This window comes from Xiphophorus couchianus, chromosome 5, assembly GCF_001444195.1.
Source record: "Xiphophorus couchianus chromosome 5, X_couchianus-1.0, whole genome shotgun sequence".
Lineage (NCBI taxonomy): Eukaryota > Metazoa > Chordata > Actinopteri > Cyprinodontiformes > Poeciliidae > Xiphophorus > Xiphophorus couchianus.
The window spans coordinates 33,629,280-33,651,795 of NC_040232.1; the positions used below are offsets into that span (position 1 = coordinate 33,629,280).

A 22,516-nucleotide genomic window follows, 5' to 3' on the forward strand; every position below is an offset into this window, starting at 1 on the left:
TATTTTGCATACACTCCCAGCTAAAGAAATAGCAAAAATAAGCAAAACCAAAAGAAAAATTGACTTTTACAATGTCAGTGATTTTTTATGCAAAATGGTTTTGAAAAAAGCACATTTAAAAGTAGGGCTTAAACGATTAATCGTTATGAATCAATTACTGAAATAATCATCAACTAATTAATAAATTGTTATCTAGAGTACACAGACTAAAGAAAGACCATTTGCTAGACAAGTACCACCCTCAGAGCAGGAATTAAGTAAAAACTGTACAATGTTTTGCATTAAAAACATTTGTAAATATGTTCTATCCAGAACACCTAGTGTGTCCAGCTTCACCTAAAGGAATGACATGTTATTGCAGGCGATAAAATGTTTATTATTTTATTTTAAAAATGAACTGATTTGTTTAAAAGCATCTTTTAATGTATTTTCAATATTGTATAAAAAAGGTTAAATGAAAAATCTGCAGAATGTGCCAGTTTTTTTTTTGTTCGATTAATCGTTTAATCATCAAAATAAACAACAGAATAATCGATTCCTAAATTATCGTTAGTCGCAGGCCTAGCAAAAAGTGACATTACAAATCCACATTGATTAATCCTGACCTGCCAAAACTTTTAAAAGTTTCATCTGGACTGAATCTGTCCTCTACCAGTAAGGAGTCAGACAAGCAACTAATTGTGGCGACAGGCAGCGAGGCCGAGCTCCAGCTCACAACTAGAGTCTTTTCAGACACATATGGATGTGATTTGACCAAATGACCAGATGCTGATTTCCCAAACATGTTTATCCTGCCAGACACAAAGCTCCAACAGAGATTCTGCACCAAAAGAGCAAAACTGGAAAAACCTCTGAGTCACAAAAGGCACAGGGGCCTCTCAGACAGCCAAAACACTTCCTCTAATTTAGTTTATCAGACATGGAAACCAAATATCCTTTTTCACATTTAACTCCACTGGAAGCTGTTGTGCTGACGAGCGTATTGCATTGGTCTGAGTGGATACTTGCTGAAGATATAAACTGACAGTTCTGGAAAACAATCATGTAGCCTTCGAGGCCATGTTGACCTTTGTACAGGTATATAATTTATTATCTACTTTAAGTAGCAAGAAGTCACATTTTTCAGAGTACAAATATGTGCCCATGTGTGCTTTAGCACTTCTCACAATTTAAGGCACAAAAAAAACACTACAATCTGAGGACCAGCTGCTCCTTATGAGACCCAAAACCCCATAAGAAGAAGTGCTGCATTAGGGTTAGGACTAAAGATATTACTAAAAAATGAATGGAAGTCAATGCAAAGCTTTTGTAAAGATAGAAAGATGTAAAATGAGTGTATGCAGGTTACCTGAGGTTAGTGTTTTGGCTGTCCGGGGCCACGCGGGAACCATTTGAACTTGGGCTGCTGAAGAAAACAGGAGGACAGAAAGGGGGGGGAAAAAAGGAGAAGAAAAACGAAGGAGGAGAAAAAGTTAAAAGGCACCAAAACACACGCAGGCGAACGACACGAGTGAAGAATAAGGATGGGTTTAAAAAGAACAAACAGAAAAACAGATGTGGCAAAGAGAAAAATGAATAAGGAGGGCAGGTTAAAAAAAAAAAAAAAAACCAGAAAAAATATACAAGGAAGAAGAGAGACAAATGGGAAGATGAAAACGGGTCAGAAGAAAACATGGACACGATGACATGGATAAAAAGATGGAAAGACAATCAGCAGGAAGATTTAAAGTTGGAGGAAAAGAAAAACAAAAACAATGAAATTAGATAAGAGCGAGGGAGCAATCAGTGCTAAAATCACATTATTTATGGCCGCTTGGTACGCCACATGATTCAAACTGGAAATTATTGTTTAAAAAAAAACTTTACAATCGGATTATATAAAATGTAACCAGGTCTCTTAAAGTGGCAATAAGACTTCCCTAAGAAAGGGAAATCATTGGTGTCAACAGGTGTTTACTGTGAATGCAAAAACAGACCAGATTGCTGAATAGACTCAGAAAGACTCGAATCAAAAACAGTCGGTTCAAATAATAAATGAAGAACTGAAAGTAGTTTGACAAAAATCTGTTTTCAAATGCATCGAGACGCAGACATCAATGATTTTGACTAGATTAACATTTGTCACAACTCTATAGTAGTAATGCTAATTTACGACCTCATTCTGATTATCGCTGAAAAAACAAAACCACTAGTCTAAAACCCAGGCCATTTGGAAGATGGGTGACATTGAGTGGAAATCTTTTAAAACAACAAACAAGAGGAACTATATTGGAGGTTTCGGACAAAGTAAAACCGCTTGCCTTTCCTGCTGCCAAAACCAGAAGCCTAAGCTAACAAGCTTTAGCATTACTGGCTTGTTAAGTATTACTAACAAGCCTGTTGTTAATAATGCTAACAACTATCATTGCAAGTTGTGAGCAGCTAGTAATACTAACAACTAGTAATGCTAGTTAGCAAGTAGCGCTAACTAGTTTGTTAGTAATGCTAACAACTAGCTTGTTAGCATTGTTTACAAGCTGGCAATGCTAAAGGCTTCTCCTAACTCTGAAAAGGGGGAAATAGCAAAACTAATTACGTCCAACTATTTCTGCAAAGGCAGTAAAGAGTTGTTGATAAGTTGTGCTTTAGTGCTATAGATGTACAGATTTTAAAAATTGTCTAGGGTAGATGCATATGCAGGGTTTCTGCATGTTTCACCACCTCAAATTTAAGACTTTTTAAAATCATTATGAATGAAATTTAAGACTTGTATAACAACAGAAATGTACTAAAGAAAATTTAATATTCTACACAATAATGCCATGGGTTTTTTTTAGAATAAATATAGTATCATACAGGTTGGGGAAAGAAGTGAGCCAGTTTCAAAGTCAAATGTCGTCCAATGATGGACGCCAAAAAGCAAGCTAGCTGGAAAGGGCTTTGAAAGGGCTAGTTAGCAGTAGCCTCAACCGCCTCGAGTCACGGAACGCCACAAAGATGTCTGCGCGCGATTCAAGGTTTAAACTACATAGAGTATACAAGATTAAATAGTCCCACCATGACAAAAGTTTAGAACCTGTGATTAACGCATTTAATGCCAACTTGCATATTTTCCAATAAATGTAAAATATTTTAAGGCTTTATTTCTACATGCATGAATTAAAGACTTTTTAAGGATGTGGAGACACCCTGATATAGGCAGGTCTCAAACTCTGAGCTGGGACTCTTGCACCGACCTCAAATGTTCTGTCATCTGAGCCTGACAAAGCTATGGCCGCACTCACTTGAGCACTAGATGCAGGTTGGCAGACAATCGTGGATCTGTGAACTGTGTTGTTCGATTGTTGTGGTCAACAAAGTAGACGCGGCCGGTGGCGGTGTTCCTGATCTCCCAGCCTGGAGGCAGTGGTCCCAGCTCCTCACAGTTCACATTGCTTAAGTCCCTAACAGAAAAAAACAGAAAGAAAGCATACAGGCTGACTTCTTGAAACCGCAAGGCAAATGTAAAAAGTATAAACTTCGTAAGACATATAAATAAGGTGCAATTGTCTTAAGTCTTTCTTCCTAATTCTTCTCACTCTCGTTCTGCTATTCATCCCTGAAACGCCAATCTGGGATAATAATGTAGATGTTGCCTTTGTGTGTGAAGTGAGGACACATTAGTCAGGAATGAAACACAGGTTTTCTTTCCCTCATCACAAATACCAAATCTTTTCAGCAGCTCCGTCTAAAATGACTGAACCCAGATGTTGTTGCTGTGGATTGGACGTCGTCCTCCTGCTCAGCCGTGGCCAAAAATGCAGAGAAACAGCCCGGCGTGTAATGTTTAGGGAATTGGGTAACGAACTCTAAAGTGTTAGCGAAACAGCATGACAGAATCCGCCGTCGAGTTCCACACCGATCCAAAAAAAAACAACACGCTGATCCAACTTTAAACAATTGGCCTGGCTGACCGGGATTTGAGCCTAAAGTTTGACTAAAAGTCTGTTTCTGAAAGCAAAACAGCAAGAAGAGGCAAAAGCACACCTGCTCAAGCCAAAGAGTCTTACATTTTAAAGCCACAGAGGTCGGCTCTTTAGTCAAACATGTTTTTCAAAGTATCACAAGTTTGGCTGAATTCGACTGCATGATTGGACTCAATTGGAATGATCTGAATTAAGTTTGAATTTCTACTAGACTGGGTTTCATTCAGGTGGAGATGTATTGGCTCTGTTTGTTTTGTGTCGTCAGACGGTCCCTGCTGTTGGTGCAACACAAACAAAATGCTCTAAATTACACAAACAGAAATAAATGAGGCTGAAGGAGGTACCTGGGTACTCGGGGGTCGTGCCAGGTGCTGACTCCGGTCTGTGTGTGGAGGAAATACACCTGGCCCTGCTGGGTGGTTCTTTGTTCTGAAATAGAAATCAATTTGATTAGAATCTTAAAAAAAAAAAAAAAAGCCAAGAAACCCAAACAATAAGCAGAGCTTCAAGCAGCTACTATTTGGCCAAGGCTCTGATGGCCAAACATGGAAAAGGAAATTTGACTACTAACTAATATTATGACTTTATTCTCCTATTATTTAGACTTCATTCACATACGATTATGTACTCGTAATATTATGGCTTTATTATCTCAATTTCACTATTATTTTTCATTTCCTTGGCCATAATGCTCCGTCATATTTTCTGTCATTAAAGTTTTACAACCTTTTCTCTGAGTTTTAACAGCACACAGAATATAAATGGCACTTTGAGTATGTCTTGCAACTAAATATGGCATTGCAGACAATCTTGAAATGATAACTGCGACTCAGTTTATTATGCAGCTCAGACCATTTTTACTTCTTCTCCTTTCGCAATTTAAGATAGAATCTTAAATGTTCAGATTTTCACTCAACATATTTTAAAGCATTTTGACAGTCTGTGATTAAAGAGAGCAATCAATTTAACTTAAATTTAAACTTACTAGGAATTGGTTGTCAATATGTTTGTGCGAATAATTTGCATAAAACATCTAAAAACTTAGAAATGATTAACAAGAAATCAGCATTAAACAGGTCAAAACTCCAGACAGAGTTCTCCTTCTATTCACTGGACAAAGCGAAGGAGTTTTGGCAGAAATGGTACCTGCTACCACCGCTGCACCCATACTCAAAAGCTAATCCATCACAACAAACCCCCAGCCCAGCTTCCTGCTGGCACTTCTCCTTTTCTTGCTGCCTCTCTCCTTTTCCCCTTCAACGCCTCTGTTTCTGTCTCGCCACTCCCAGCGAGCGGTTCAGAGAGTTCAGCCGAGGAAGAACCGCTCTGAAGCTGCCGGGCATCAGTGACTCACTTTGCCCAACCTCGACCAGCCTCGCTGGACACACGGGGACCTTTCAAAGGAGACACAGTGCCCAACAGTGTCATTCTGAGTCACTGACATGTAGAACGCAGGGGCTTTTTAAACAGTCTCTGAGGGCTTTGTGGTTTGGACTGTGGATGAATCCTAAAAGTACTATTTTTCTGACGACAAAAAAATATATAACTTTCAATGTTGCCAACTAAGTACACTTCACAGTGTGGTAATTTTTCCAATGTACTTGCACTCTATCAGAAACGTATTGCTAAACAATGGGAAGCTTTGAATTTTTTAAACAGAGAAAGGAGAAACAGCCAAAGTTTAAAAGTTGGTGAAAACGTCAAACTACTTTCTTTTACAGTATCGTTGAAATATCAGACCTTTCATGGCATTTCAGTCTGTATCTTCCTAAAACAGCTGTCTAAAAAGGCTAATGAGTCTTCTTGAACTTGAGTGGGCGTTTGGTGACTTTGTGTCAAATGAAGAACTTCCTTGCATTTATATTTATTTTAGGAGCCGGTGAAATGTGAGCTGGTACCCGGTCAGATTAAGGATGAATATATCATCACATATCTCTGATGAAAGACTACACAAAATAAAAACCTAAAAAGAGGAAACAAGCCTTTATGATCTCCAAAATAAATGTTCCTGAACTCTGGTTTAAAGATTAAGTTAAGGTCTGTTGTCCTCTGTCAACCCACGCACCCGTCTGCCATGAATGTCGTCACCAAACAAGGTTTGTGGAGATTGAATTTAAGCCCAGCGTAATGCTGGTAAGCAAAGTAACAAATCTTGATCTTAAGAAAAAGCAAATATTCCACTTAATCTCAGTGTACAGTGCAATAGCAGGAAGCCTTGTAGCGGTAAGGGAGGTGTTTGGATAAGTCCTAAATGAGTTTTGTAACATCCTAAGAAGCTAGGAGCAATGTCGCAATGATTAAATATAGTTGGATTTAGTATTTAATCCTAAACCATCACAATGCAGACTTTACTTGTTTGTCATAGAAAGTAGGTCAGACACAGGATAGAATAAGAGACCATATGAAGCAGTCCATACCAACTTGCACAAAGCACAATAATTAGCAGACCCAGGTAATTGTCTCTATTCAGCTCCTACTCCACCAAAGGAGTAGGAGCTGTGAAATATGCCAATGTTCACGAAACAGAATACTTACGTATGACTTTTATATGTTTATTGTATTTCTTCAATATCGTGTGTTAATCTTCAAGTCCTATACCTGCAGCTTTACTAACTTATCAAAACAAAAAAGGATTTCAAACTGATCCAAAGCCTTCCAATTCTAATTAGGAATGTGGACGTACTTCAGCAAATCTACCAGTAATTCTGATTCGGCTGAAACCTAACCCAGTGGCGAACAGCGGACAGGTGTTCAGTGGAACGAGTCTGCTTCTCACCGTAGCCCTCAGGCAGATCGGGCGGCGTATGCAGGTGTGTTCGACTCATGTAGTTCCGATGCCGCTGCGATCGAACCCGTCGCTCCTGGACACGCTGTTCGCCTGGAGGTCCGCTGGCCACGGCCCCGTTAACAGGAGTCATCACCGGCGTGTTTTCGTCTACCACGCAGCTCAGCGGACGTCCGGATGGGCTGGAGTACTCCGACGCCGGCCTGGAAAACGAGCAGAGAGCGTGAGTGTTTCTGGACAGGGGGAAACAAGCGCGTGCTTAACATACTTCCTGAAACTTGTGAAGCTATTTTAGCGAATGCAGAAAACACAAAGGTTTTAAAAGTATGGAGGGATTATCAGCGGACGTCACGCTGCGTCAGCAACCACTGTTCTGTGCATGTCGTCTGCAGACAGGAAGCAGGGTTAGCCCAACTATTTAAACTATTTATAATTAGTCTAATAAAATCATTTACAACTCACACTGTTGCTACATGCCTATTTTCAATGTGCTACATGGTTTCCACGGGGGATATTTGCTCATCATTGATCCACTCACCTGCATGAAACTTATGAGTCACTAAGACAAATCCAATTAAATAACGTCAATTTGGTAGCATAATTTATTTTTATGACGCTGTGATAAATGGTTGTTGACTGAATACTAACTAATGTTAAAAACTAATGTTACCACAGCAATACAATGGTGGGTAACCATGGCAACCGGTGACAGTTTAAAGGCAGGTTGGCACTTTCTGCAGACAGGTTGTGTGAGCCATCCATCGTGTTTACAAACAAATGATCCTTCCATAAATTACAGTCATAAGTGGCAGACTGATTTCTTTTATATTTTTAAAATACACATAAATCATAGTGAATTTATTAAACAACTTGGCTTTTTACTTTTCAATAAAAGTCACTTATATTTGATTTTTATTGCTCAGAATTAACAAAAAGGAAATTTTATGTTCAGTTGAGACCTTTAAAAACTCTCAAAGTGGAATCCCTTTCTTTTAAAGTTCTTGGTCGACAATTTACACAATCTTTTCAACAATAACAAAAAAAAAATACTATTTTACTCGTTAAATTAAAGTATTGCAACTTGGTTTATAGTTGAGAAGGTTAAAAATATGTCAGTATTTTGCTCTTTTTTGTTGATGTTTTTGGCTTTTGTGAAAATAGTTGTTTTAATTGTGGATTTTATTCTATTTGATCTATATAAACTAGATAAAATCCCCAAAAATATGATGGGTGTATCTTTCTGGTATCATTTGTGGTCTTATTGTTGTCAAAGATGATAGATGTTAGGGGAAAAAAATCAACAACAAAAAGCCTTTGTGACCCAACAGCCTGCGCCAACATGTGTGTTACTTAAGAAAAGATATATGATAAGCAGACACAAACACAGTCCGACTTGCTGACAGTTTTTTTATGCGTCTGTGTGTGTGGGTGTGTGTAGCAGTGTCTAACCACCGTCTGGCCAGAGTTGCTGACGCCTTGGCTATCTAAAGCCTCGGACCCAGAAGTCTTTCACACACACTTTTCTCCCACCCATTTCCTCTCTTCACGGTTCTCGTTTCTCCCCACCTTTGCCTCCACTTTTCTTTATCCCATCTTCATTCGCCTGATTGTTGCAGTATCTGAACAAATCTCTCCATCAAATATTTTAAAGTTCCAATAACGAAAGTTTTTTTCACCCCCCGCCTGCTCACCACCTGTAATTTCCCTCACTTCACCCTTTGACCCCATTTCTCACCATTTCCTCACTTTCTCACAGAACTCGCGTTGCCGCTCAGAGCCGACTACAGATGTGTGGTAAAACTGGGTGAGAAGGTGCAGAGGTTTATTTGTTTACTCCCCTAATGGCTCCGCTGATATGCGCCAAGGAGGAAGGCGACAGTCGTTCTCGCAGCAAGTGAAGCCAGGCTGCCGGACTGACTGGCTAAGTTTATTTAGCTGTGCACATACACGGCTGCTTTGTCTTTGTGTGAGTGTGTGCGTGCATGAAACCCTGCTGGAGGAAACTGACAGCACTCATTACCAGCAGACTGTTATTGTTGTGAGTTTAAGTGGAAGTGTTGTGTTCCCCCCACCCGCCACCTTTCTAAGAAGGGAAGTGGGAGAAAGTACAACTAGCATCTCTGTACCACATTAACTAAGCCGTTATTATACTATGCACTGCATCATTTTGGTCGTTTCTGTTTTGTGCTGTCCCGCTTGGCGTACTGGTACCTGGTGGGTCTCTCCCATTGCGTGGTGCGGGTGATGTGGTTCAGGTACTGTATCCTCCCCGATGCTGTCCTCCTCTCTTCCCAGCTGTTGAATTAAAAGAAACCGGTAAATTTATTGCCGTCGCAAAACACAAACTCACAATTCTGACTGCATAAATGCTCAGATTTCAACTTAAAAGTTTTATTTTTACCAACACACACAGGTACTGACATTTAAAAACTCAGACTATAGTTAAATGCTCATTTTAAAAAAATGAAATGCTGACCCGTCGGGCAAATCGTTGTCAAACAGGCGGCTGCAGTCTACCACTGGTCCCCCGGATCCGATGCGATCTCTGGACTGAAGACTCACTGTTTTGTTGTTGTTTTTTTATTTTTTTTTTGTACAAAATGAAAGAGGACAGTTAATTAGTGACATTTACAGACCACAAGGCTGAAGCAACGATATTAATACCATATGTGTGAACTCTTCTTAGCATGATGATCTGCGACTGAACAGTTATTAGCTGGTGAAATATTGGAAAAAACTGAATACATCCTTAGTTCTACAAATTTAAAAATTTCTTTTATTTTTGTCATTTAAGCTGTAACTGAATTTGTTTCAGAAAAATAAATGGTGAATTTAGGTAGAAAAGCAGTCTGACTGCCCTACCTTTTATTACATGCATCAAAACTAAAAAAAGTTTTTAAAAACTTTAATTTTAGTCACCAAACAAAACAAGTTCATTCATGCACTTTATTTTGAATTTCATAAAAGTCTGAAAAAAAGTTAGAGATGTGCAGAAATAAGGATACGTTTATAATTTATGATTTTCCAACATCAATTTAAAATGTTTCTTTATACAAAGTTAAAAAGAAAATAGGTGGAAAAAAGTGCTGCACAAAGAACGAAAAATATCGAATCAGCTAAATATGAGCAACAAAACAAAAACACATAACATAAAACAATTTTAAATAACAAAATTAGACATAACTTTGCACAAAAAAGAAAGCATTCTCCTCAACTTGAACTAGAAGCCAATGAATAAAATTTTAGTTATAAAAGTGACCTATAATGATCTACAACAGCTCTTATGTGCAAAAACAAGTTTCTCCAGAAGTCAGATGGCATTTCTGAAAAGGTTCTGTATAAGAGTTCTGTTGGATCCATTAAGGCCCTATAATACCTTTTTAACTGATGATAGTTACTAAAATAAAATCAACAAATAAAAGCAAAAATCAGAAGAAGAAAATGAAAGTCTGGCTGGTGAATCTCTACCAGACAGCCATGCTTTTCAACCACGAAGGACTGTCATCACTGCAGATTTGCTCTAAGACACACAAACTGACCTTGAGATATGAGGCGACTTCAAGCACATGCCACTGAATCGGTGCGGTTCTTACCTACTATCTGTCCTCTTACGGTGTCGTTATCGTTGGGGCCCAGCCTATTCAGGTCCAGTCTCTGATCTGCAGAAACCAGACGGACACTAACTCAGACCCTCTATTTATAAATTTTATGTTTATTGCTTTTTACAAAGAGTTTTCAACGGACACTGAAAAAACAACAAATATCGATTTTATTTGTGTGCGACATTTTGAACAAACTTCCAGAAAACTGCAAAACCGTTTTGAACTTCTTTAAATCGAGGCTAAAAACCTGCCTGTTTAAAGTTCGATTTCTAACTGGAACATTGACCAGAATATTTGATGGATGTTTCTTTAGTTTGCTTTGATGATGGCATTTGACAAAATTGAATGTTTATTGCTTGTTTCATAATTGGTTAAGGTATTATTTTTTCTTGGTGTGAGGCACTTTGAACGGCATTTTTGTGTTGATTGACTGTAATAAAACGGGGTTGCTCCTGCAGCTGGCTGACATTTGTCCCTGCAGCACATGAAAGTAATCTGGAACCAAAACATTTAGTTTTATTGTCATGAAGAAATCTCCAAGACCAAAAGTCCATTTATCCAAGATTTTTGACAACAAAACTTGAATTGATGATCAAATAAGATTATTTCCACTCACTGATTTTATATTATATGAAACATATAATTTCATAAAACATAATCTCCTCTTTGAGTATAAAAGTTATTCTTACTCTGCGTTCAAATTGCTTTAAGTACCAACATTTTACTTTGAGTATATGCCTATATAGTGAATCCTTCTCCTTTAGAAAGGTTGTAATGTCAAAATCCAAAAGTGCATAAAACCACGAGCCATAATATCACAAGAGCCCACTTAAAATATAATGGGTTTCCTTACTGTCACCAAATGAGAAGGACAAAAGTGGACACAAGACGGCGTGTGAGTGGGGTCAGTGTGGAAAGTAAGAGTGAGGGAAAGAAAAATAAAATGTTCTATAAAATCCGATAGTAAAACGAAAGTGATCGGACTTATTATGTAGTCGGTTCGCCACAAAAATGTAATATGCTTGGAAAAGGCTGTTTTTATCTATATCGAAATCCCAAACATTCCTATAGTTTCTGTGTGTGTGTGTGTATTTGTGTTGGGGTGTATGTTAGTGTGTTTATGTGTGCACAAATACATCTGCTCCGGATATGTGTCTAGACTAAACAGGGATGGTCTGAGCCCTACATGGCAGGAGCGGTAATGAGATTTCTTTCTGAAATTAGAGAGGAGGGAAAATAGAGAAAATGTACAGACCTTTAACCACAAGCATTCCCTGAACCGATTCGCCGTTGCTCCGAAAACTTTCTGCCACTGCAGACTAAACTGAGCAACTGGAAATGTGGACCCCTGTGTAGATGAGCCAAATGAGCCATGTGCCTTTTTTTTTTTTTTTTTTTTTTTGACAGTAGCTTTATTTAGCATATGTACATCATCTCACAAGATGAACGTTTTGGTACAGAACAACATTTGTAAGTTGGTGAATTTGCAGGCTTATAACTGAGAAAGCAAAAAGAAAAGGAGCTGAACTAATTTTTTACCAACTGTGCAAAGTTCTTACACTTTGGTAAGAAAAAAAAGAAAAAAGGGAGGTATTGTGTGAGTTTGCATCAGATGACAATGCATAACGTGTGAATAATGGGTTTTGACAACCAAAGCAATTCCAGTAATGTCTTATTATATGTTTTTTTTGTGTGTGTTGAGGCCACAGATTCATCTGTCTGCAGCACACAGGACAAGGACAAAGGGATAAATGTGCGGGCCGAGTCCCGTCATCGAGCACGTCTCCTTGTCCACTTCCTGTGGTTGAGATAAAGTATAACTTCTGCTATGATGGCTTGTCTGGAGCCTGAACTGTCTGAGAGGAAAAACCTTGGGCAACAGCTTTGCTGCTGAGTTTCCTTTCTTTTCTGTTATAAGGGATGGTACAATTAATAAGCTGAAAACTAAACTTGAACAGGATCAGAAAAACTTTAACTGTCAACACTTCAATGGAACAATCCAGGTGGGAGTTCAGATTAAAAGGACAATAATTAGAATCATTTTAATTCATAATTAGATGTAATTACACTTAATCAGCCTTTATTATTATTATTATTATTTCAGTTTAAGTTGTTAAAATGAGTAAAACATGCGACATGACATTGTCTCACTCATCTTAGGGCTGGTTTATGATAAATCAGGATCATGGTTTACATAAAAACATTACATTTCATAGAAGAGATAGTAACTTTACACCATTAACAAGCATAAATGTTTGCTTCGGCATTTAATAGCAACTCCTCCAGGCCAGTTGCCCCCTCTGACAATTCCTACTTCCATTTTGTACCCCTAAACAAGCCATAAATTGCACATGTATTGTATTGCACCATTTCATTACTGTTTAGTGCTCTTATTGTTGATGTGTTTTGATGGATACTAGAGAACAATAATCACAAAAGTACTCAAAACTGCCATAGGATATGTATATTATTTTCTTTCTTTTGGAAGAAAGAGAAAATAATATACATTATTTTGAACATTGAAGCTTTATTGGTAAATACTTACACAATTATAGTTAAACTATTTGTTTTTGGATGTTATAATAGCTTATTTAACAAATAAGCTATTATACAATTTGTTTACATTTTCTGCCATGCAAAAAACACACATTTTAAAATAAACAAATAAATAAAAAACACTTGATTAAGGAAAATTTGTCATTTAAGTTTATAGTTTAAATGAAGAATTGTTTAAAAGATAGAGTGAACAAGAAAAGCAGTTGGCTGTTACAAAAAGGCTCCTTTTTGTACTCTCAAACAGATGCACACTGGGAAAATTTTACTAGGAGTGGCCAAACCAGGCCAGTAAAAATTTTAGGGTGTCACAGTTTAAAAAGCAATTCATATTATTTTTAAATAAATGTTAAATTTTATATAAATGTATTTATTTTTACATTTATGTCTTGACTGAAGACTCTGAATTCCTATCTATGACCTCAACACTTTTTGCTGGGTAGGGCACTGGCCCCCCTGGGCCACCCATTGGGGGCGCCACTTCTCACAAACAAAACAAAACTGCAAAAGTGTGAAATAACCAGCACTCTATTTGACTGGCTGGTTGATTTAATCACAGCGCATTGCTTTGAAATTACTTGTATGGAACATCTGACATCTGACAAAGAAAACGCAGCTTGAAGAAGTTCTGCGAGTTTATTATTGTAGCTAAAAATCACTAAATAACGTTGTCTGTTTTGTTGGAGACACTTGGTCTGACCAACAGGTCCGCCTTCTAGCGATGAGTAAAAGGTGGGATTTAGGAACAATGTTTAAAATAGCTCACCTAACCACATGATTGCTGCTTAATCATTTATTTGCTTTTACTCCAAGGAGTCTCCAACCAACTTTCCAACAGGTCTGACAAGTCTTTTAGAATAGAGGCCATGCCAAGCATGCAGAAAGGATACAAAGAGAGCAGACACCATTGACCTTATTTCAGCGAATGCTCAGTGACACAAAACCCAGACCGAAATACAAACAGGTACTTACAGCCCGTGTCTTTGAGTCTGTTGATGGCATTGGACAGGAGCCGGACGCAGCCGAGGAATCCCGCGCCCTGCTTTTTGTGGATCTTCTTGTGGTTCCAGACACTGATAGTAATGGAGTCCGACTTTCCGATGTAGCTATGAGACAGAAAAGGCGTTAAAACAAAACAAAAAAAACGTAGATTTGTTTCCTAATTTGCATATAGAAACTACAAAAGCGGTATTTATACTTCTCTGAATACAAACCAAGACAAATTTGTGCAGTTCACGTCAAATTTAAAACATGCATTTGGATTTTTTTGTTTTATAAACCACTGACGAAAACAAAGCCTTAAATCCGTCTTGTACCTCTTCCTGCTTCGTTTAAAGATTTTACTAATTTGCGCGCGGAGCTTGCAAAGCCGAGGCCTGTCTGTCTCGTTGCGGTTGAAGAACAGAGGAAGTCCCTGCGATGTGCTCTACCACTGTCTGAGGCCTAGACAGCTCTCGCAGTAAACACACACTTCACACTACAGTCAGATGCACATTCACACTCTTGCTGACATGGATGTAATTACAATCTAGCAGGATGCGAACTCTAGATTACCCTGAAAGTCAGTCTGAGGGAGAGGGGCTTTCCACGTAACACAGAAAAACATGCACATTAAAAGGTGCACAGAAACACTAAACTAAAGTGGTTAGACAATACATGTACAGTATATGTATGTGTATGCATGATTGGATCTAAGTTGAAATTATCTTTCAAAATTGGGAGTATGCTAGGAAACATTTTTCAATCAATCAAGTCTATTTGTATCCCACATTTCAGCAACAAGGCAGTTTAAAGTGCTTTATATCACAACAACACAAAAACACAAAGTCACAAAATACTCCACACATTCAACAACTAACAATTTTTGTTCTATATACTTTTATAACGTAACGTGACATTTTCTGCAGAAATGTGTCAGCCTATTTGTAAAAAAAAATAACTTAAACTGAAGCCTACATGAAGAGCCAGCATGTTTCTCTTAGATTTATTATTCCTCCCCTGGTCTTGAGAGATTGGGTCACTTGGACCCCACAAGTTTTTAACTCTGTGCACGGTACGGCGGGGTCGCACTGACCCCGCGAGTGCCTGTACGAGTCTCTGTGTGGTTTCAGGAACCGACGATCTGACAGGACACACACACACACACACACACACTCATACACACACACGTTAAGCAACAAAAATTCCTGTAGGCATAACAATTCCAGATCACACAGCCAAAACTATTCCCTATTCCAAACATTGAGCTCACTGTTTGTTTTGTGTTGACATTCTCCCTCATGTCAAACTGCATGACAAGTAGCAAACAGGTTTGTCAATTCCAAGCAACACTTGGAGGTCGATCCAGAGGAAGTGCCGTCCACTACTACTTCTGTAAACAGTGAGCTGTTGTGCAAAGTCTGATTGAGGTCGCATTTAATTTGTAGTATGAGTGGATGAGGGAAAAAAAATTTATTTAATCAAAAAATAAGTTAAAACACTGGAGCTGAACATCAACACCCACTATATGAACATAGACTAAACTGTCCTCCAAATGTCACAGACTTGTGAAACTTATCTTATTAAATTCCCTTTTGGCTAAACATTAAGTAAAAAGAGAGGAATAATTAGTTTCTATGCATCATAAATCTGAAACAAACTTCAAGAAAACTGCAAAAATGTGGAAACGCTGACTTCTTTTCAATCAAGGCTAAACCCAACCCGTTTAGAGTTGCCTTTGACTAATAATAACTGCAACATTGATCAATATATTTGATGTGTATTTGCTTGATCATGGCATTTGATAAAATGTAATGTTTGTTTCATAATTGGTCACTGTATTATGTTTTCATGTTGTAAAGCACTTTGAACTGCCTTAATACTGAAACGTGCTATACAAATAAACTTCACCTGACTTTGAATAATGTTTTACTCATGATATTACTTCACAGAGCTTCAGTGGGTTTTTTGTTTGTTACTTTTTAAAAGGCACTAAAGAAAACAAGAGATACTGTAAATACTTTTTTTTTTTTTTTGCAGAGTATTTATAATACAGCAAAGACCTCCATTCGATAACATTCGATAGACCTCCAGTATCCGTCGAATGCTGAAAAAGATTCCACCCCCAAAAGTTGGAGGTTGCTGATGGGGGTGTGGCGAGAAGGCAATCTGCCAAGCCCACACTTCCATCTGCTTTCTGTGGCATGTTAGCCATTTCCTGAACCAGAGGAAGAGGCCAAGGGTCGCTGTGTGGGGAAAACGAGAGGGTGAGGAGCCAAGAGGGGTGGGCTGGGGGTCGGCAAGGGAGTGGGTGGGGAGGGGGGGCAGGAGGGGTAATTATGTAAAGAGGGTGGAGATCAGAGGCTGACTGAAGAATCTGGAAATTAAAGTGTGTGCTTTAAAGAAGAAAAAAAACTTTTAAAACAACCGAGCAACATCTTCAACAAATTAATGTAAAGGTCATTAGCATGTGGCTATTTTGCATATTCACACATAACATTTTCTCCGGCACAGCAACAGTACTATCTCATCATATTCTCTTTTTTTTTTTTCAAGGTGGAATTTCACGCATATTTTTAGCATTACATTCAACACTTCAGATGTCTACATTTCTTTCTGCAGTTTTTACAACATTCTTGTCGTTTAAGTACAAAATATTAACCTTAAACAGGCTTACATAGTCAATGGGTCTTATCTTTGGGTTCCACAGTAATGAAAAAACACATTGCTAATATAGATTTTTAACTTTAGCAATGTGGAAAGGGTCAATTTCAACGTTAAAAAAGAATAAGAGATAGAGTACACTAGACTAAACTACATTTTCTATGCTAGTTTGTGAACTGTGATGCCTGTATTTCTTTTGCAAAACTTTAAACCAGCAGATTTAAGTAAAATAATGCTGGTTTAACATAAACAAATGTGAATATTTCTACATTTATTAAGTATTATGAGGCTTTTGACCTTGTGAGACTATGAGTCCATGTTCCACTCCCATGGGTTTCCATATTTATCAATACTGGAATATGATAAAAGCAAATTCTTACTTTTACAAACTTTTCAAGATTGCACAGGAACACCGTTTAGTGGTCTTTCATTTGTAATGTCCTACCAACAGAAAAGTTGCCGTTTGTAAGACCAATAGCACAATGAAAATGTCTACAGCCAAATAATTTCTCAATCTAATCTCCATCAAAAGCGGGTGGAATCTGTTTTTGATTTTTTTTAAAAACCATACATACATGTTCAAGTTAGTTTCTCTTTTGAGAATACAATATGCCAGATCAGAGGTGTGGAATGTCTGAAATGTTCCTCTCCAAGATGTTCTTTTGTCACGTAAAACCGTTTATAGAAGGGTGTTTCTTTAACAGAGAGAGAAGGCATCTGACTCTTCATTCTTAGGACGTTGGTCACAGGAAGGGGAAAACAACGAGGATAAACCAGTGAACCAAATTTATTCGGAGACAAACCATCTGATACCACTTGTTTGTTGGCCGACACATGACCTCTTATACGGTATGCAAGAAGTATTTTAAGTTTTGGATTAAATATTTCCTATCATCCAAATGCCTGCACAACACTACTTTATAAAAACCGATGTTCATCCGAGCAGCTTCTTTTAGTCAGGGGGGTAAAGTCTTTAGCAAATTACAGGAAGACTGAACATACTGCAGCAACATAACCGTTTTTATTTCTTTGATACATTGGCTTTTAGAAATCTTACACTCAAATACTTTCCTTCAAGGCAATGCATGCAGAAATTCCTGTTTATTAATGCTAGCTGCAATAATCACCAATATAAGACGCTGAAGACAGTTTAAAACATCCTTCCCCTGATAATTTTTTTGACTTTGTTTTGAAATTAAAGTGAACTATTTCATTTCCCAGCGGTGTAACGAAGACGGCTGTTGCTCTCTCTTCTTCTTCTTGCTTAGTTAGAATGAATGAATGAATGATTTCCTAATTTATAAAAACACAGCTCTAAGTCAGATCTATAAAACAAAAAAAACAACTATTGTTTAGTACATATATATCCATATACAGTCTGCTTTATAAAGATATTAACAACTTAATTGGACTCTATTTACAGAGAAAACACTGCTTCATAACCTGGACCATTTCACTGTATTCACCGTTTGTTTTTTTGTGTTGCAGTGAGGAAAAACCCCAACTGCAGCCATTTTTCTCTAAACATTTTTCAGTCAGAACAAATGTGTGCCGGATGCAGCGTTAGGTTTTTAAACTCTGACAATGCTTAATATTATGTCCATGCTGATGAGCAACGAAGTGAACGAAAAAAATCAACAACAAAAAAACTAAGAATGACATAAATTCAGAAAATTTGTATTCATAGCAGCCAAACTGTAACGCCTCATGGTACTTACAGATCATAATGTTGATTCCACTTTGGATCAAGAGTATTTCTCACAGTATCTGTTGAGTGGCATTGTCCAGAACCGTCCACTACCACTTTAGCAAAAGGATCCGGCAACCCTGCAAAGGTCAACAAAGCAGAATGAAATTGTTTTGATTAGCAAGCCTGGTTGGATCACCTTTGAAGAAGGAAACAAACATGATCTGTAGTAAAACACTCAGATATATCACTGAGTCTGTCTGGTTTGTACATAAAAAAAATAAACATCTAAAGAATAAACATTGATATGGTTCATTATCTGTTTAGTTTTTGGTGGTAAAAGAAGTTGTATGCTTGTACGGCCTAGTTTCTAATTGCTCCAATTGTTTTAAATGTCATTGATCTGATGGCAGATATGGGCATGTTTAAGGCATGTTTATTTTCTTGGTGTTCTTTCCTTTCCTATAAAGACCAACACACACCTGCAATTTTTTTGCAGTAAAAGGTTTCTAGTTTCAGTTTTGACCAAGCCAGAGAACTGAAATATTTGAGAAGATGATTCAAACACTCTGGTTTTAGAAGAGCGTGTTCTCACATGCATTTTTTCTTTCTTTTTTGGATGTGTAAAACATTTCCACAGCAAACACGAGTACTGAAAATACTACCATGTGTGGAAACGAATAACCTGTTTAGCTTGAAATATGATAGGACAGTCTCTTGGATTGTTTGATGATCCATGAGTGCTTAAGTAGCTTAGGGGGGGGAAGAAAGGCTCGATGGGCCTCTGTGCACAAGTACGTTTTGCATTTTAGATACTAAAAAATATGTACATATTCGGTTCTCCGTGTATGGTTTTAGTTTTCAGGCAAATTCCTGATCTGGGTGACTCTTAATAAAATAAAAATTGGTTCAGCAATGAAAAAACCCTTTAATCCACATTAATCATAGTGAATACAACAATCACTTATACAAAATGTATTTCTGAACATTTCCAATAATCAAAATACAATTATTGACAATACCCAGGAGACTATGTATTTTTCTTGCATCTTATTTTGATGCGCTCCTTCGATCAGAGTTCAAATCTTCATTCATATTTGCCTCCATCTTTAGTTTTACCACCTCATTAAAGTCTTTAACGACTTACAAAGTAACAAGTTCACCTCCCAGGTAACATATCTCCTCTGAAGAATGAGCAAAAGAATAGGATATTTAAAAAAAAAAAAAAAAGCAACACAAAGTCTTTACTTACGAAAGAAGTCTTTCTTTGCCAGGTTTTTTGCACAGAGGACTAGAAAAAGAAAACAGAAAAACAAAGCGATGTAAATGTTAGAGGTAATAAAATAAAACCTCAAAACAAAGCTTAAATTGAAAAAATTCATTTCTTTATACAATCCCGGGTATCATGTTAGAGTTCTTTTTTTTTTTTTTTTTTTTTTTTTTACAATGATTGACATCAGAGTTTCAGGTGAAACTTATTGCCTAAAAGCATTTTGCCATCTGTTTGCCATCTAACACCTAGATTCTCTGATTTGGGGGATCAGTTAATACTTTTGGAAATATTGTGACACTTTAATTATTCTCTTTTTATACAGAAAGGTTTAGTGTCCACCAGCTGTTAATGTCACATTTTCTGAAATCACCTCAAAATAAGTACATTTTGAAGGGGTGCACCGATTGCAGTTTTCTGACAAATCTGCTGATTCCAATACAAATGGCCAATGCAATTTTTTTTTCCCTGAAAAGTTGCTAAACATAGCAACAAAGACACCAAGCCGGCAACAGAGGAGTGACTATTGTTAACTGTGCACGTGGAGACGTGACCTGTTGGACTTGCCTGTGGCTCAGCGTTCTCTCACAGTAGATCAGATCGATGGATAAGATCGGTTTCTCAAGCAAGCATCGGCCAATCGCCAATCTATCCAGATTAAGGAAATCGGTGCAGATTTATCGGTGCATTCCTACATTTTTTTCTTTCAGACAGCATTTTGATAGATGAGAAATAAAAAGGAAGTTCAGTTATCTGCCATGTTTTGCTTGTTTGTTTGTTTTCCTCACTGGGAAACACAAAATGGATTTCGCTGAATAGTTCCTGCTGTGGCCTCCTAGTTGTAAGGTTTGGAAACCAGATAAGAGTTTCTTTGTTTTAAATTATTGATTGGACAAGTACTCTTTCCTGTACGAAGCAAGTCCACAGGGGTTTACAACACCGACAACATACAATAGCTTTTAACTAAGAGGGACAAATGGAGAGCAAAGCTGAGAGCAAGAGCCTGTTTTCTCACGTCTCCTTCAGACTATTGCAGTCTTTTTTTTTTTTTATTTCCTCCTTTAAATGCCCTCCGGTGTGTTATAAGGACTTGGCAACACTGGTGCTTTGATGGATGCTTGCTACAAAACTCAAACTTAAAGGAAGACAAATTAGGACAAGCATGGTGATTAAAAGAATCCAGTCCAGGTCCGACTTTCTCAAGTACTGCGGTTTTCGAGCAGGGACTCCATCCAAGGTGGCGCTGATGCCAAAAGAAAGAGCACTGTGTGTTCAGAAACAGAGCGAAGGCATCACGGATCAGAAACTGGGCGCTATTAAATCTCTGTTCACAGCAAGACTGTGCAGTGCAAGTCTGATAAGACTCAGTTATTTTGGAGACAATATCTGCTTACATGAGATTATTATGCTGTGTGGACTGAAATCTTAGCAGATTATTTGTCTAGAAAAATTCTGACAAGTTAATGAGCCAAGTTTTTAACTGGGTCAGCATCAAATCTTTCATGCAGAGAAGTGAAAGAAAGCATAATATAATATAATATAATATAATATAATATAATATAATATACACCAAAATGAAACTTTGGTTTGATATTTCCAATATTAATATTGCCATTATGGTCAAAAACTGATATTTCCCAACATTATTATGCTGCATTAATATCACATGACCAAACAAATACTACATGATTAACCGTCTACAGAAACATAAACCTCAACAAAATGGAAATGAACATTAATATCGGCCCAGCGTTAGTTGTCGGACCGATGACCAAAACCGATGTTGATGCCAATATATTGTGCATCCCTAAATAACATACAATCCAAATCAACATAAATCTGGTAAAGACCTAATTTATTATTATTATTGGTTAGAATTCTGATCACTATATGATGTACTTTCTTTTTAACATATCTGCATCGTGTGTGCTAATAGAAATATTTTAAGTTTTCCAAGTAAATTCAGTCAATATTCATTGAATAAAATCATGTTTAGGACAAAATAATGTGATTGGGAAAAAGCTTTGAATATTTTAGCAAGGAATGAGTGTGCCAAAGAATACGTTTAATTTCAAAACAAGAATATTTAAATATCAGCTCACTGAAGCCATTTAAAAAATAAATAATTGTCACATTATTTTTTTTTCCAATAATCTGAGCCAAAACAATAAACTAACATTGTTATTAATTACCAAAGTAATGTTGGCTTGGAGGATTAATTCATCATAACATATTTAAAAGGAACCCAATGAAGGCATGAGAAAAAGTACAGCCCTGATATATTTCTCCATTTTTGACAGAATATTGATTTGCGGCGCATCTTTGCAAGAATCAAGCTCAGTTTGGCAGCGACCGCGTTGCACCGGTTGTACTTGGCTCTCTAGTTACCAAACTGTGCTAAGAAGAAGATTAAGGGATTAACTTCCACACTGCTCCTCTGTCTCGGCCACAGATACCACAGAAAGAAAACCCTCCTTCATTGTTAACAATGGACTTTCGCCAACTGAGCCGCCAGGAGCGGCAAGCTACTGTTACTGATAATGATAAATAACTTCTTGAAGCATAATCAAACAATTAGGCAATAACGGAGCACAGCCGAAGGCTTAAAATGGCTTTTGGAGATACAAACAAAATCTGTGGAAATGAAGAAAGGTAATCTAATACTCTGTTTGGTTTAATTTTTTATTTTTTTAAGTTAGTAAGTAAGTTTTAAATATAGCATTTGCACCAAGAGTAGAGTGAAAGTCGATGCAATTGCCAAGCTGTAAGTGTACAATCAATATTTCCACTTAAACAGCCAAAGCATAAATGCAGATAGATCCAAATCATTCTGCTTTTCTTTTTCTAGGGTAAGCATAAAATTTAGAGCCATTCTTTCATCATTTGTAAACAAGTGACGCTTTCATCCCTTCCTCCATATTTTAGCAGAATTTCACCGCAGTGGCACCTGGGCTGGGATAATTAAACCCCAGGAAATGACTAATCTTGTCTGAGCTTCTTCAGAGTACCGCTGCGGTACAAATCTGATATCGT

The 22,516-nt window shown here is 37.4% G+C and overlaps 1 protein-coding gene across 2 annotated transcripts in view; it reads right to left on the reverse strand.

Moving 5' to 3' along the window:
- Window positions 1–22,516, reverse strand: part of LOC114144713 (E3 ubiquitin-protein ligase SMURF2-like) — a 57,359-nt gene that overhangs the window by 15,063 nt on the left and 19,780 nt on the right. The window contains exons 2-11 of one of the 2 annotated variants that reach the window (XM_028017800.1): window positions 19,466–19,504; window positions 18,245–18,353; window positions 13,857–13,990; window positions 10,323–10,388; window positions 9,206–9,290; window positions 8,941–9,024; window positions 6,721–6,932; window positions 4,289–4,373; window positions 3,264–3,422; window positions 1,349–1,402 (exon numbers count right to left, since the gene is read on the reverse strand). In XM_028017800.1, the coding sequence (XP_027873601.1) occupies window positions 1,349–1,402; window positions 3,264–3,422; window positions 4,289–4,373; window positions 6,721–6,932; window positions 8,941–9,024; window positions 9,206–9,290; window positions 10,323–10,388; window positions 13,857–13,990; window positions 18,245–18,353; window positions 19,466–19,504 (1,027 nt within the window). Of the gene's footprint in view, window positions 1–1,348; window positions 1,406–3,263; window positions 3,423–4,288; window positions 4,374–6,720; window positions 6,933–8,940; window positions 9,025–9,205; window positions 9,291–10,322; window positions 10,389–13,856; window positions 13,991–18,244; window positions 18,354–19,465; window positions 19,505–22,516 lie in introns of both variants that reach the window. The other variant, XM_028017799.1, reaches the window with a different exon arrangement.